At 41.5% G+C, this 12,858-nt stretch overlaps 2 protein-coding genes across 14 annotated transcripts in view; one reads left to right on the top strand and one right to left on the bottom strand.

The window, feature by feature from the left end:
- gria1b (glutamate receptor, ionotropic, AMPA 1b) overlaps positions 1–12,858 on the top strand; it is a 120,209-nt gene that overhangs the window by 84,400 nt on the left and 22,951 nt on the right. For 6 of the 9 annotated variants that reach the window (XR_007937297.1, XR_007937294.1, XM_051937964.1 and 3 more), the window contains exons 12-15: positions 2,766–2,884; positions 3,088–3,208; positions 3,383–3,581; positions 4,108–4,355. Coding sequence is in view for 5 of the 9 variants with exons in the window: in XM_051937964.1 (XP_051793924.1) it covers positions 2,766–2,884; positions 3,088–3,208; positions 3,383–3,581; positions 4,108–4,355 (687 nt within the window). In the remaining 4 variants the exon portion in view is untranslated. Of the gene's footprint in view, positions 1–2,765; positions 2,885–3,087; positions 3,209–3,382; positions 3,582–4,107; positions 4,356–8,622; positions 8,672–10,498; positions 11,829–12,858 lie in introns of those variants that run through there. The other 3 variants (XR_007937295.1, XR_007937296.1, XM_051937968.1) reach the window with 2 other exon arrangements.
- LOC127530668 (ATP synthase subunit a-like) lies at positions 11,291–12,778 on the bottom strand. 5 transcript variants are annotated; one of them, XM_051938025.1, is made up of 3 exons: positions 12,607–12,735; positions 11,598–12,171; positions 11,291–11,559 (listed from the first exon to the last, which is right to left on the bottom strand). In XM_051938025.1, exons 1-3 carry the CDS (start codon positions 12,733–12,735, stop codon positions 11,291–11,293), a joined length of 972 nt encoding a protein of 323 aa, XP_051793985.1. The 5 variants fall into 5 exon arrangements, 1 of the variants encoding a protein (XP_051793985.1); XR_007937300.1 differs by lacking the exon at positions 11,598–12,171 and having other exon boundaries at positions 11,457–11,559; positions 12,210–12,778; XR_007937298.1 differs by having other exon boundaries at positions 11,459–11,559; positions 11,739–12,778.

Below are 12,858 nucleotides of genomic sequence, written 5' to 3'. Positions count from 1 at the left end.
TTTTTGTGCAAATATGAGAGAATCTGCTGGATCATAAATACTCAGTAACATCAATGATCAGATTTGGTGATGGAAAAAGCTGACTTAATGTAGTTTTCTTAGTTCCATGACCTCTTAACTTCTCCTGAGTGATTTCAGTCGACTACAGCTGCTGACTCCTCTGATCCAGTATAAATAGAACCATTAGATCCACTCACTGGACTCAAACTCTACAGGGGGAAAGTCTGTGGAGCTGAGCAAAGATCTGAAGAAGAAAATCATTGACATGAACTCAAAAGCTGCCAAAGTTAATGCAAAAATTGCCCAAAATTGACTCAAGAACAGGGTACCAAAATTAATATCCGGATAGTGCCGTAGTGAACGAATATTCGGATATTCGGGATATTCGGGTCCAGCCCTACTCAAACATGTATGAAATGTTCAAAAATTTGCCCAGATTGACAGAAAAACAGTTACAGTTGTCTCAGAATTTGTCCAGATTTATGCCAAACTATTCCACAGTGACTGAAAACATCTAGAAAGACTGAAAATCTGAACAAATTGATTCAGAAATAGTCTGAGGTGGCTGGAAATGTCCACAGGGTTTTACATGAACATGAGCTGCTGAGAGGATCCATGAAGAAGGAAGTTCTTCCTCTAGAAACAGAACCTTAAAGCTCCATTCATCATATGGACAAAGAAAAGGTTCTGGAGGAAAGTTCTGAGATCAGATGGAACAAAAACTGAAGGTGAGGCCTTTAACTCCAAGAACGCCAAACCTACCATCAAGCATGGAGGTGGCAGTGTCATGCTCTGGGGCTTTCTAGAAGAGCTTCTATTCAATTCAATTCAATTTTGTTTATATAGCGCCAGTTACAGTCAAATTGTCTCAAGACGCTTTCCAGAACCCAAATGGACCCGCAGAGCAGAAATAAGGAGACAGTGGCAGAAAAACACCCTTTAACAGGAAGAAACCTGGAACAGAACCTGGATCTTTATGTGAGGGAACATCTGCTGCTGGAAGGAGGTAGAGAGGAAGAGAAGAGGTAGAGAGGTAGAGGAAGCGAGGAGGAGGGGAACAAGGAACATAAAACACACAATTTGATCCATGTATGATCAGACAGATGATACATACAAAGTAGAAGCTAACATTTAAACTGATTCATAGTTTCCTGTTCTGGTGTACAGCTCTGGCATTAAATCTACTCCATATATAGCTGGTAGTAAAATTCAAACAGTATGTAGAAGAACAGATCAAGTATAGTGAGGGTGATGCAGAGCAGACTGGTGGAAATGAGCAGCTGGAAGCAGAGGGCTGGAGGAAGGTCAGCAGCAGCATCCCACAGTGGACATGATGGAGACTGGACCAGCTGGTGGAACATCAACCACAGATCTGAAGCATCCAACTCTGGGACCAGGGACACTCGGAGAAATAACACAGGGACAAACAGAGTTAGTGCAATGCAATAACGGTATACATATTAAATGTAAAGGTAGATAGAGAAGGGCTCAGTGCATCCAGAGAGGTTCCCCAGCAGTCTATAGGCCTATGGCAGCAGAACTAGGGGCAGAACTAAGGGACGTCCAAGAGGAAGACTCCAGCTGACCCCCTCAGGATCACCCAGTCAGCCCTAACTAGAAGATCTGTCAAAAAGGAAGGTTTTAAGCCTGGTTTCAGACTGGATGACTTTCATGGGACTAGTTTATGCTTGGTTTCAGTCTTGGTTCTCCTGGTTCTGGATGTGTAAAGTTGGTTCAGGATTTATTTGACTCTGGATCTGGTCCTGGATCAGGACTGGTTTCAGACCGTCCTGGGTTTTCTTTAGGAGTCGTTTAGATTTGGTTTTGGTCCTGATTTTGTGCTGGTTTAAGACTTTTTTAGGACTGGTTTGGGATTTTTCTGGTCCTGGTTTTTGAGTCTTTTAGGACTGGTTTACTACTGGTTTCTATGACTAGTTAAGGACTGGTTTCAGACTGTAGATTTGGCAGTTTTTGGACTTTTTTTAGAAGTACTTTAGGTTTTGTTTTGGTCCTGTTTTTAAGTCCTTTTTAAGGACTGGTTTCAGACTGAATTCTGACTGGTTCTGGACATTTTTTTTACTGGTTTAGGTTTGATTTTGGTCCTGGTTTTTAGACTTTTTGAGGACTGGTTTCAATCTGTCTTTGGCAGGTCTTAGACTTTTTTTAACCCCAATAACACCAAACCTACCATCAAGCATGGTGGTGGCAGTATCCTGCTCTCTGGAAGTGGAGCTTTACTTAAAGTAAATGGAATAATGAAGAAGGAGGATCACCTCCACGTTCTTCAGGACAACCTAAAACCATCAGCAGGTTGATCTTGGACACAGTTGGATGTTTCAACCAGGCAATGAGCCCAAACACACATCAGACGTGGTAAAGAAATGGTTCCATCAGGCTGGAATGAAGGTTCTAGAATGAAGGTTCTAGACTGGTCTCCCCAAAGTCCTGACTTAGACCCATCAAGAACCTGTGGACTGATGGAGAAACAAGTCTGAGTCAGTTAAATTGATAGTATAATGATACTGCCACCTCCATGCTTGAAGGTATAGAGTCCAGAGGAGTCAAAGATAAACCAGAAGATTGAAACCAGAAGAACCAAACTGAGGAGGAAACGGATGAATTTAATCAAATATTAACATTTCTGTTTGTTTATTTATGATCCAGCAGGTTTAGTCACATTTCTAGAAGATGTTTAATAAATGTATGAAGGAACCAAAATCCAGGATTGCTCTGCAGACATTAATGATCTGCTGGTTTCAGGTGAGTCGCTTCAGTCCTTATGAGTGGCAGGGAGATGACTCAGATGATGAAGATGAAACTCTGCCCTCCTCTTCCTCACGAAGACCTCCACCGACTTCATCCTCTGAACTCACTCAGTCTCCAGGTATCTTGATCTTCTCCATCACCATCTTCATCATCTTCACCATCACCATCTTCATCATCCTCACCTTCATTTTATTCATCTTTACCATCTTGATCTTCACCATCATCATCTTCACCATCTTCATCTTCAGCGTCATCTCCGTCCTCATATTTCCTCGTGTTCTGAGGTTCCTCGTTGTGTTCTATTCTCTTCGTGTCTTTCAGGGAATCAGAACCAGCAGAAGGAGAAGGAGGCTCCAGAACACACCAATGACTTTGGGATCTTCAACTCTCTGTGGTTCTCTCTGGGAGCCTTCATGCAGCAGGGTTGTGACATCTCGCCCAGGTAGAAACCCTGAGTCCATGGGCCGGTCTGGTTCTGAAGTTCTTCAGTCTGTGGGCTGAGACCAGGAGCTCAGAGTGGACTTATAATTTAGGACACGTTCCGCCACTTAGCAATCAGACAGAAAAGAAAACATGAGAGCTGCGGTTCTCTAAATATCTGGTTGGTTCTCCACAGGTCTCTGTCGGGTCGGATCGTGGGAGGGGTTTGGTGGTTCTTCACCCTCATCATCATCTCCTCGTATACGGCCAACCTAGCAGCCTTCCTCACAGTGGAGAGGATGGTCTCCCCCATAGAGAGCGCAGAAGACCTGGCCAAGCAGACGGAGATCGCCTACGGGACCCTGGATGGAGGTTCCACCAAAGAGTTCTTCAGGGTGAGAACTCTGTTCTTCCTGTAGATGGCTGCAGTCAGCTAGTCAGAAAATCTGTGGTGTTCCTTCTATCAGGAGGAAGGTTCTACATCAGCAGAATCAGACAGTAGAACCGCTTCACCAGCTGTTAATGAACGTTTACTGGAGTCCACTCATGAAACGAAACAAAAGAGACAAAAATCAGACAAAAAAGTTACAAAGCGACAATAAAATGGACAAATGACAAAAACAAGAAAAAAATGACAAAAAAGACAAAACTTGACAAAAAAACGACTAAATATCACAAGAATTAGACAAAACAACAAAAAATGAGACAACATGAAACAAACAAAAAAGGACCCTCTGGAGGACCTGATTGGACCCTCTGGAGAACTGGTTTTGGACCACGGGCCTCATGTTGAACGTCCCTGGTGTAGTTCTGGGTTAACTATTAGAGTCTGAATGGAGCAGTTTAACGGTTCTGCCTGGAATCCTACAGGTTGTTCTTCTGCTGTTCATCTCCATTAATGACATTGGTTTGTTCCCTCAGCGCTCCAAGATCGCCGTGTTTGAGAAGATGTGGTCGTACATGCGCGGCGCCGACCCCACGGTGTTTGTGAAGAACACCAACGAGGGCGTGGTGCGGGTCCGCAAGTCGAAGGGGAAGTACGCCTACCTGCTAGAGTCATCCATGAACGAGTACATCGAGCAAAGGAAGCCCTGCGACACCATGAAGGTGGGAGGAAACCTGGATTCCAAGGGCTACGGAGTGGCCACGCCCAAAGGATCTCCACTCAGGTACCACCTGAAGGCCTCATGTGTTCATGTCGTCCTGCGTCTGTTTCTGTCAGAGAAGAAGTTCTTCAAAATCAGCGGCACTAGAACTCCTGAACCAGGTCTTCAGATTCACATTTCTCCAGTGGCTGGTAACCAGGTCCTAAGGAGAACCTCAAATTACAAGAAGAAGGAACAGGAGCAGAAACAAGAAGCAGAGAGTATGTATAACCTGCTGTAGACTCAGACAGGTCCATCAGATGATCAGAACTTTAAGACCAAAAAACCCAAAACAGAACTAAAAACATCAGAACAGGACCCAGTAGTGAGGAACATCAACGTTCTTCTTGATCACTCCCAGAACTGGTCCAGGCATGCGTGATGTTTCAGGAGGTCGGAGGAACCATGTGAAGAAGACGACTTCATGAAGGACTTCCGCGGTCTGGAACAGACCTCCGTTTCTGTAAAGTCCCCCAAACGTTCTCAACAGGATGTAGATCAGAGGAACATGAAGGATGGTCCAAAAGAACGACAATGTTCTTCAGGAAGAAGTTCTTCATCAGCGTTGTCCTGCTGACAGACCTGGTCATTACCGACCAGACGAGGTCCTCAGTCCAGAGGGATGTCTGCTGCAACATCTCCACATCTCCAGCCGTCTGACGTCCTACTCAACCTGCAGCTCTGTTGTTCCACTGAAGGAAAAAGATCATGATGGAGCCCCGTGGAGAACATCCCCAGTGGATCTGCTCGTCATCTCAGTAACGTTGGAAACCATCAGGACTGTCCAGGTTCAGATTTTTGTCGTCAGATAATACAACTTTCTTCCATCTTTGGAGCCCCTTCCAAAGTCCAGATGGGTCGGTCTGTGGTCTCGGAAGAGACATGAGTTCTGAAGATGTTTTTTTTTTCTTTAAGTTCTTCTGCAGATGTTTCCAGGCTGCTGTCAGCATCAGTGAAGGCTTTAATCTGGTCCAGGATCGGCCTGTCGGAACCTTCACCTCGCAGCAGGTGAACTTTTTTGGGTTCCTCCAGATCTTTTAAGAACTTTAAACTGACCGTCTGACTAAGTCCAACCTTCTGCAGCTCAACAGGAAGACCTTCTGCCATCAGGAGAGCATGTCTTCTAAAGGTTCTGCTCTTAAAGTTCTGATCAACTGAAGAACCAGGCTGAGGTTCTATAAACTCTCTGGTTGTTTCTGCTCCTGGTCCTTCTTGTGTTTTGAAATTCTACTTCCAGCTTGGTGACCACCCATCGTTGTGAAGCTTCCTCTGGTCTGAAGATGGGTTCAGGAGTTTGTTCTTAGTGTTGTTCTGATGGTGACCCCTGCAGCGCCCCCTGCTGTGTGGACATGAAACCTGCTGCTCCTCAACCAGAACTTGTCTGGAAAACCTAGACTTAGTTTTGTTGGATAGAAATCTAGAGACACTGAGATGCTTGATTCATCTTGTTCAATTCAATTCAATTCAATTTTATTTATATAGCGTCAATTACAGTCAAATTGTCTCAAGTCGCTTTACAGAACCCATATGCCTGACCCCCAGAGCAAGCCCAGTCCTCTTCTTCTTCTGGATGAGCAGGAAAACAAAAACATTCCTTCATCTTCTTCTGGAGGATGAGGAGGAGGAACATGAAGATGAAGGTTCTTCTCCATCTTTGTACTTTAAGAATTTAGAAGATGGTTCCTCCTCATGATTCTCCTAAAGGAGATGGAGGATTAAAACAGAGGAACATTTCCCTCCTTCATCCTCCAGAAGAAGATCCAGAGGAGCATTCCTCCTCTTGGTCTTCTTCTGGAGGAGGTAATAGAAACGTTCTAACTCCTCCAGAGGAACATTCTGTTTAATCCTGAAGGAGAGAATTCACTCTTCCATGCAGTAGATCCTTCAGGAGGAACAGAAAGATTCTTCATCTTCTACATGTCCTTCTAGAAGAGATGAGGAGGAATCTTCCTTTAGAGCAGATCAATCTCAACAGGAATAAATGCAGTAAAATGGGAATAAATGCAGTAGAACAGGAATAAATGCAGTAAAACGAGAATAAATGCAATAAAACAGGAATGAAAGCAGTAAAACGAGAATAAACGCAGTGGAACAAGAATAAACACAGAAAACAGGAAAGATTTCAGTAGAACAGGAATAAATGCAGTAGAACAGGAATAAACACAGTAAAATGAGAATAAATGCAATAAAACAGGAATGAAAGCAGTAAAACGAGAATAAACGCAGTGGAACAATAAACACAGAAAACAGGAAGGAATGCAGTAGAACAGGAATAAATGCAGTGAAACAGGAATGAATGTGGTAAAACAGGAATGAAAGCAGTAACAGAGGAATGAATGCCGTAGAACAGAAATAAATGCAGTAAAACAAGAATAAATACAGTGAAACAGGAACTAATGCAGTAAAACAGGAATGAATGTAGTAAGACAGGAATAAAAGCAGTAAAACAGAAATAAATGCAATAAAACAGGAATAATGCAGTAAAGGAGGAATAAATGGAGCAAAACAGGAATAAATGGAGTAAAACAGGAATATATGCATTTAAACAGGAATAAACAGTAAAACAGGAATAGATGCAGCAAAACAGGAATAAATACAGTAAAACAGGAATAAACGCAGTAAAGCAGTAATAAATGCAGTAAAACAAGAATAAATGCAGTTAAGCAGAAATATATGCAGTTAAACAGGAATAAACACAGTAAAACAGGAATAAATGTGGTAAAACAGGAATAAATGCAGTAAAACGGGAATAAATGCAGTAACGCAGGAATAAATGCAGCAAAGCAGGAATAAATGCAGTAAAACAAGAATTAATGCAGTAAAGCAGGAATATATTTCGTAAAACAGGAATAAACACAGTAAAACAGGAATACATGCAGTAAAACAGGAATAAACACAGTAAAACAGGAATATATGCATTAAAACAGGAATACATGCAGTAAAACTGGAATAAATGCAGTAAAGCAGGAATAAATGCACTAAAACAAGAATAAATGCACTAAAACAGGAATAAATGCAGTAAAGCATAAATAAATGCAGCAAAACAGGAATAAATGCAGTAGAACAGGAATAAAGGCAGTAAAACAGGAATTAATGTAGTAAAACAGGAATAAATGCAGTCAAACAGGAATAAAGGCAGTAAAACAGGAATAAATGCTGTAAAACAGAAATATATGCAGTTAAACAGGAATAAGCACAGTAAGACAGGAATAAATGCAGCAAAACAGGAATAAATGCAGTAAAACAAGAATTAATGCAGTAAAACTGGAATATATGCAGCAAAACAGGAATAAATGCAGTAAAACAGGAATTAATGCAGTGTTCCAGAGGTCTGTCAGAGCTTGAACAATAAAGAACTAAACATCCAGTAAATACAACTTTAATAAGAATGAAGGCAGATTATTAAACATGAAGGTTGAGCAATATTATTGTTGTTGTTGTGTATTATTATTTATTTATCATTTATTTATAAATTGTGCTCATTAGAAGGGAAACGTCTGCACAGCTTGGAGCCACTTCACTTTAAATTTACTCTAAAAATCAAAGATTTCAAATACAGAGAGTCTGTTTACTGTCTGTCTGTCTGGTAACCTGTCTTCCTGTCTGTCTGTCTCTCTCTCTTGTGTTTGTCTTTGTCAACATGTCTGTCTGTCTGTCTGTCTGTTATTGACCTGTCTGTCTGTCTGTCCTTAATCTGTCTGTCTGTCTGTCTGTCTGTTATTGACCTGTCTGTCTGTCTGTCCTTAATCTGTCTGTCTGTCTGTCTGTCTGTCTATCTATAACCTGTCTGTCTGTCTGTCTGTCTGTCTGTCGTTAACCTGTTTGTCTGTCAATAACCTGTCTGTCTCTCTGTACCTGTCTGTCTGCCTGTAACTGTCTCTCTGTCATTAACCTGTCTGTCTCTCTGCACCTGTCTGTCATTAACCTGTCTGTCTCTCTGTACCTGTCTCTCTGTCATTAACCTGTCTGTCTCTCTGTACCTGTCTCTCTGTCATTAACCTGTCTGTCTCTCTGTACCTGTCTCTCTGTCATTAACCTGTCTGTCTCTCTGTACCTGTCTCTCTGTCATTAACCTGTCTGTCTCTCTGTACCTGTCTCTCTGTCATTAACCTGTCTGTCTCTCTGTACCTGTCTCTCTGTCATTAACCTGTCTGTCTCTCTGTACCTGTCTCTCTGTCATTAACCTGTCTGTCTCTCTGTACCTGTCTCTCTGTCATTAACCTGTCTGTCTCTCTGTACCTGTCTCTCTGTCATTAACCTGTCTGTCTCTCTGTACCTGTCTGTCCATCAGACCACTCTCTAACTCAAATCTTCAGTTTGTGTCTCTGAGCTGCTTTCAGGTAAAACTTTTATTTTAATGAATTTGTTCAAAGATAAAAATCATTTCTCTGTTTTTAATTTTAATCATAAAATAGATTCAGCCGCGCTGCTACTAAACCAACACGTCCCACCTTTATTTATTTTATCTCATTTATTTTATCATCTCATTTTCTACTCCGCTTGTTTTTAAGGATGTTTGAAGGGAGAGAAATATTCATCTAAAAGAGTAAGAACAGGAATGATCTAACATCCAATAGATGACAAACTGATTCAAAAACAGATTCAACAGGTCACCTGATTAAATGTGTGGATGTTTTAATACTTTAACTCATTATTATTTTATCAATCACTTTTCAGACATTTATTCAATATTTTCTGTCATTTAAAAAAATATTTTCCTACATTTGCTGAATTTTCTTCATTTTCAGAATGTCATTCGTGTTTTCTGTCATATTACTGACGTTTTAATGTGCCCAGAGGTTTTAGTAGCATTTTTCAGATGTTTTATTAATATTTCTGTGATTTTATTCATATTTGTGGTTATTTTAATCATATTTATCACTTCAGTCTTCTACAGATCAGCATAAATTTGATACCTCTGAATAAACACCAGAAAATGATTTTGAAAAAACAGGCGGTAAATAATATACAGCTTCAGTTAGTTTTAGTTGTTTCATCTGTTAATCAGCATTCTGGTTGTAAATATTTACTGAACAGTTTGTGATTTCTTGCTGCTCTGTGAGCTGAAGATCTTTAACATCTAATGATTGAATTTCATTCTAAATGTCAGTTTGATGGAGGTTGTTGGTTTGGCAGCTTCAGAGCTGAATGAATGAGAACATTTGAAGCTGCTCGGTAACGTCCAGGATTAATGGATTCTGTTAATTAGCTGCTGTTTTATTGGATAGAAGATGAATGTTTTTCCTGACAACAGCTTCTCTCCTCATCTTTGTTCCATCAGTGGACCGATGTTCTTATCAGATGTTCTGTTAGAGAACATCTCGTTCTGCCTCACATCAGCGTTTTCCAGCCTGAGAACGACTCCGCTCAGCGTCTGAACTGTCGTTTAGCTCCTCTGTGTGATCCACAAATCATTCACCGTTTTAAATAAACCACATGAAGCAGGCCGTTGGTGATCGGTCGCTTGGCAACACGGTGTAGCGTAACAAACGTCAGAACACCTGAGCAGAGTCTGTCTGTGGGTTGGTCGACTTCATTTCATCTGCTTTAGGAGAGTCTTGTTCCAGAATGAATCATTGTGGGTCTAAACAGACGAGGATTCATCCAATCAGACTCCTGCATTCTGTCCAGCAGCCAGCAGGGGGCGACGCCTCTGCTTCTCCTCACCATCTGTAGCCCAGCGCAGGTTTTCCTGACAAGTTTCTGATCCTAATACGTAGGTTAAAGCCTCCTTTGATACAACATGATGTTAGTTTAATGAATTATAATTGATAAAGATCTCACCCAGCTAAACTCCCACATTAGTCTCTGTCATGGTGCCCACTGCTAGCTGAACTCATCCAGGTCCTGGAGATTGTTTCTTGAAACGTCTTCCAGAAAAGTCCGGTAGGTTTCTACTGAAGCTCCCATGATGCAGAGGTGGAACATTTCAGGTCATGAACCTCCTCAGAAATCTTTGTCATGGTGCCCACTGCTAGCTAAACTCATCCAGGTCCTGGAGATCAGAGGGACTTCAGTAGAAACTAACCGGACTTCTCTGGAAGACGTTTCTTGAAGGTCCAATGGGTTTCTATTGAAGCTCCTACGATTTAAAGGTGGAACATTTCAGGTCATGAACCTCCTCAGTAGTCTTTGTCATGGTGCCTGTTGCTGTTAAACTCCCACAGTTTCAAGAAACTTCTTCCAGAGAAGTCCGGTGGGTTTCTACTGAAGCTCCTACAAGCTCCAGAACCTGGATGGGTTTAGGGAGCAACGAGTATCATGACAAAGACTTCTGAGGAGGTTAGTGACTTCTGGAGGAGGCTGGTGGATGAACTGCTGGACTAGGCTGGATTGTCCAGAACATTTCCATCATTCAGAGATAAAAAAAAACCACACCAAAGTTTAGTGAATAATCTAATCCAGATGACAACTCTCTTCTAGAAACAGCTGGAACTTCATTCTCTTAAACGTTCAGGTTTATGTAAACGTCTACATCTTCAGATACAAGATACACCTCAGAACAAAACTCTCATCACATGAACCATCCATCGATCATGGTATTGATCAGCCATTGCCATAGAAACGTCGCTGGTCAGTAAAGAGGAACAGCAGCAGAAAAGTTCTCCGAAGTCTTGGTTCCATCCTGAAACGTTCTGAACACGTGGTTGCTGTTCCACCTTTATTTACCAGAACATAAATTCAATCTGCAGCCATCAGGAACACGATTCATTTTGCTGCTTTTCAGCCCAGAACAGAATAAAATGTTCCTCAAACCAGTGGAGCTGCTGGGACCAAACCAGTGACACCATTTCTGACAGAACTAAACAAGAATTGAAGCCTTTAATGGAACTTTTATGGGTCTGGATTGGATCTGAGCTCTGTAGTTTTATAAAGGAGATTAGTTCTGATAACCGAAGAGCCACAGATAACTTCAGAGGTCTTTGGTAAATCTTATTACTTCATCACTGACATCACAGCTAACTCCCACACAGAGACACAAAACCACCACAAAGACACACAAACCAACCACAGAGACACAAAACAACCAGAGACACAAAACCACCACAAAGAGACACAAAACAACCACAGAGACACAAAACAACCACAAAGAGACACAAAACGACCACAAAGATACACAAAACAACCACAGAGACACAAAACAACCACAAAGACACACAAACCAACCACAAAGAGACACAAAACAACCAGTAAGAGACACAAAACAACCACAGAGACACAAAACAACCTCAGAGACACAAAACAACCACAGAGACACAAAACAACCACAAAGAGACACAAACCAACCACAGAGACACAAAACAACCACAGAGACACAAAACAACCACAAAGACACACAAACCAACCACAAAGAGACACAAAACAACCACAGAGACACAAAACAACCACAAAGAGACGCTAAACAACCACAAAGAGACACAAACCAACCACAGAGACACAAAACAACCACAGAGACACAAAACAACCACAGAGACACAAAACAACCACAAAGAGACACTAAACAACCACAAAGAGACACAAAACAACCACAGAGACACAAACAACCACAGAGACACAAAACAACCACAGAGACACTAAACAACCACAGAGACACAAAACAACCACAGAGACACAAAACAACCACAGAGACACAAAACAACCACAAAGAGACACTAAACAACCACAAAGAGACACAAACCAACCACAGAGACACAAACCAACCACAGAGACACAAAACAACCACAGAGACACAAAACAACCACAGAGACACAAAACAACCACAAAGACACACAAACCAACCACAAAGAGACACAAAACAACCAGTAAGAGACACAAAACAACCACAGAGACACAAAACAACCTCAGAGACACAAAACAACCACAGAGACACAAAACAACCACAAAGAGACACAAACCAACCACAGAGACACAAAACAACCACAGAGACACAAAACAACCACAAAGACACACAAACCAACCACAAAGAGACACAAAACAACCACAGAGACACAAAACAACCACAAAGAGACGCTAAACAACCACAAAGAGACACAAACCAACCACAGAGACACAAACAACCACAGAGACACAAAACAACCACAGAGACACAAAACAACCACAAAGAGACACTAAACAACCACAAAGAGACACAAACCAACCACAGAGACACAAAACAACCACAGAGACACAAAACAACCACAGAGACACTAAACAACCACAAAGAGACACTAAACAACCTCAGAGACACAAAACAACCACAGAGACACAAAACAACCACAAAGAGACACTAAACAACCACAAAGAGACACAAACCAACCACAGAGACACAAAACAACCTCAGAGACACAAAACAACCACAAAGTTTGTTAGAGAGGAAACGTTTGATGGCACCAAAGGGAAACGATTGAGAAAATAAACGTTTCATTCGTTTCCAGTCTGCTGTTTCCAGTCAGAAGGAACCTACTGGTCAAATACCAACTCCCCATAAATCTACAGCTGCTGAAGGTTTCTATAAATTCACAAAGTTTTTAGTCCAGATGAAGTCAAA

This window comes from Acanthochromis polyacanthus, chromosome 17 (assembly GCF_021347895.1).
Source record: "Acanthochromis polyacanthus isolate Apoly-LR-REF ecotype Palm Island chromosome 17, KAUST_Apoly_ChrSc, whole genome shotgun sequence".
NCBI lineage: Eukaryota > Metazoa > Chordata > Actinopteri > Pomacentridae > Acanthochromis > Acanthochromis polyacanthus.
This window is presented reverse-complemented; position numbering and strand designations above follow the sequence as displayed.

Excerpts from the sequence above, each read along its gene's own strand:
- LOC127530668 (XM_051938025.1), bottom strand. The coding sequence starts at position 12,735 with ATGAAACGTTTATTTTCTCAATCGTTTCCCTTTGGTGCCATCAAACGT. Across the intron at positions 12,172-12,606 it reads TTGGTTTGTGTCTCTTTGTG|GTTGTTTTGTGTCTCTGTGG; the intron begins GTTGTTTAGTGT and ends TGTGTCTCTGAG. Across the intron at positions 11,560-11,597 it reads TTGGTTTGTGTCTCTTTGTG|GTTGTTTTGTGTCTCTGTGG; the intron begins GTTGTTTTGTGT and ends TGTGTCTCTGAG.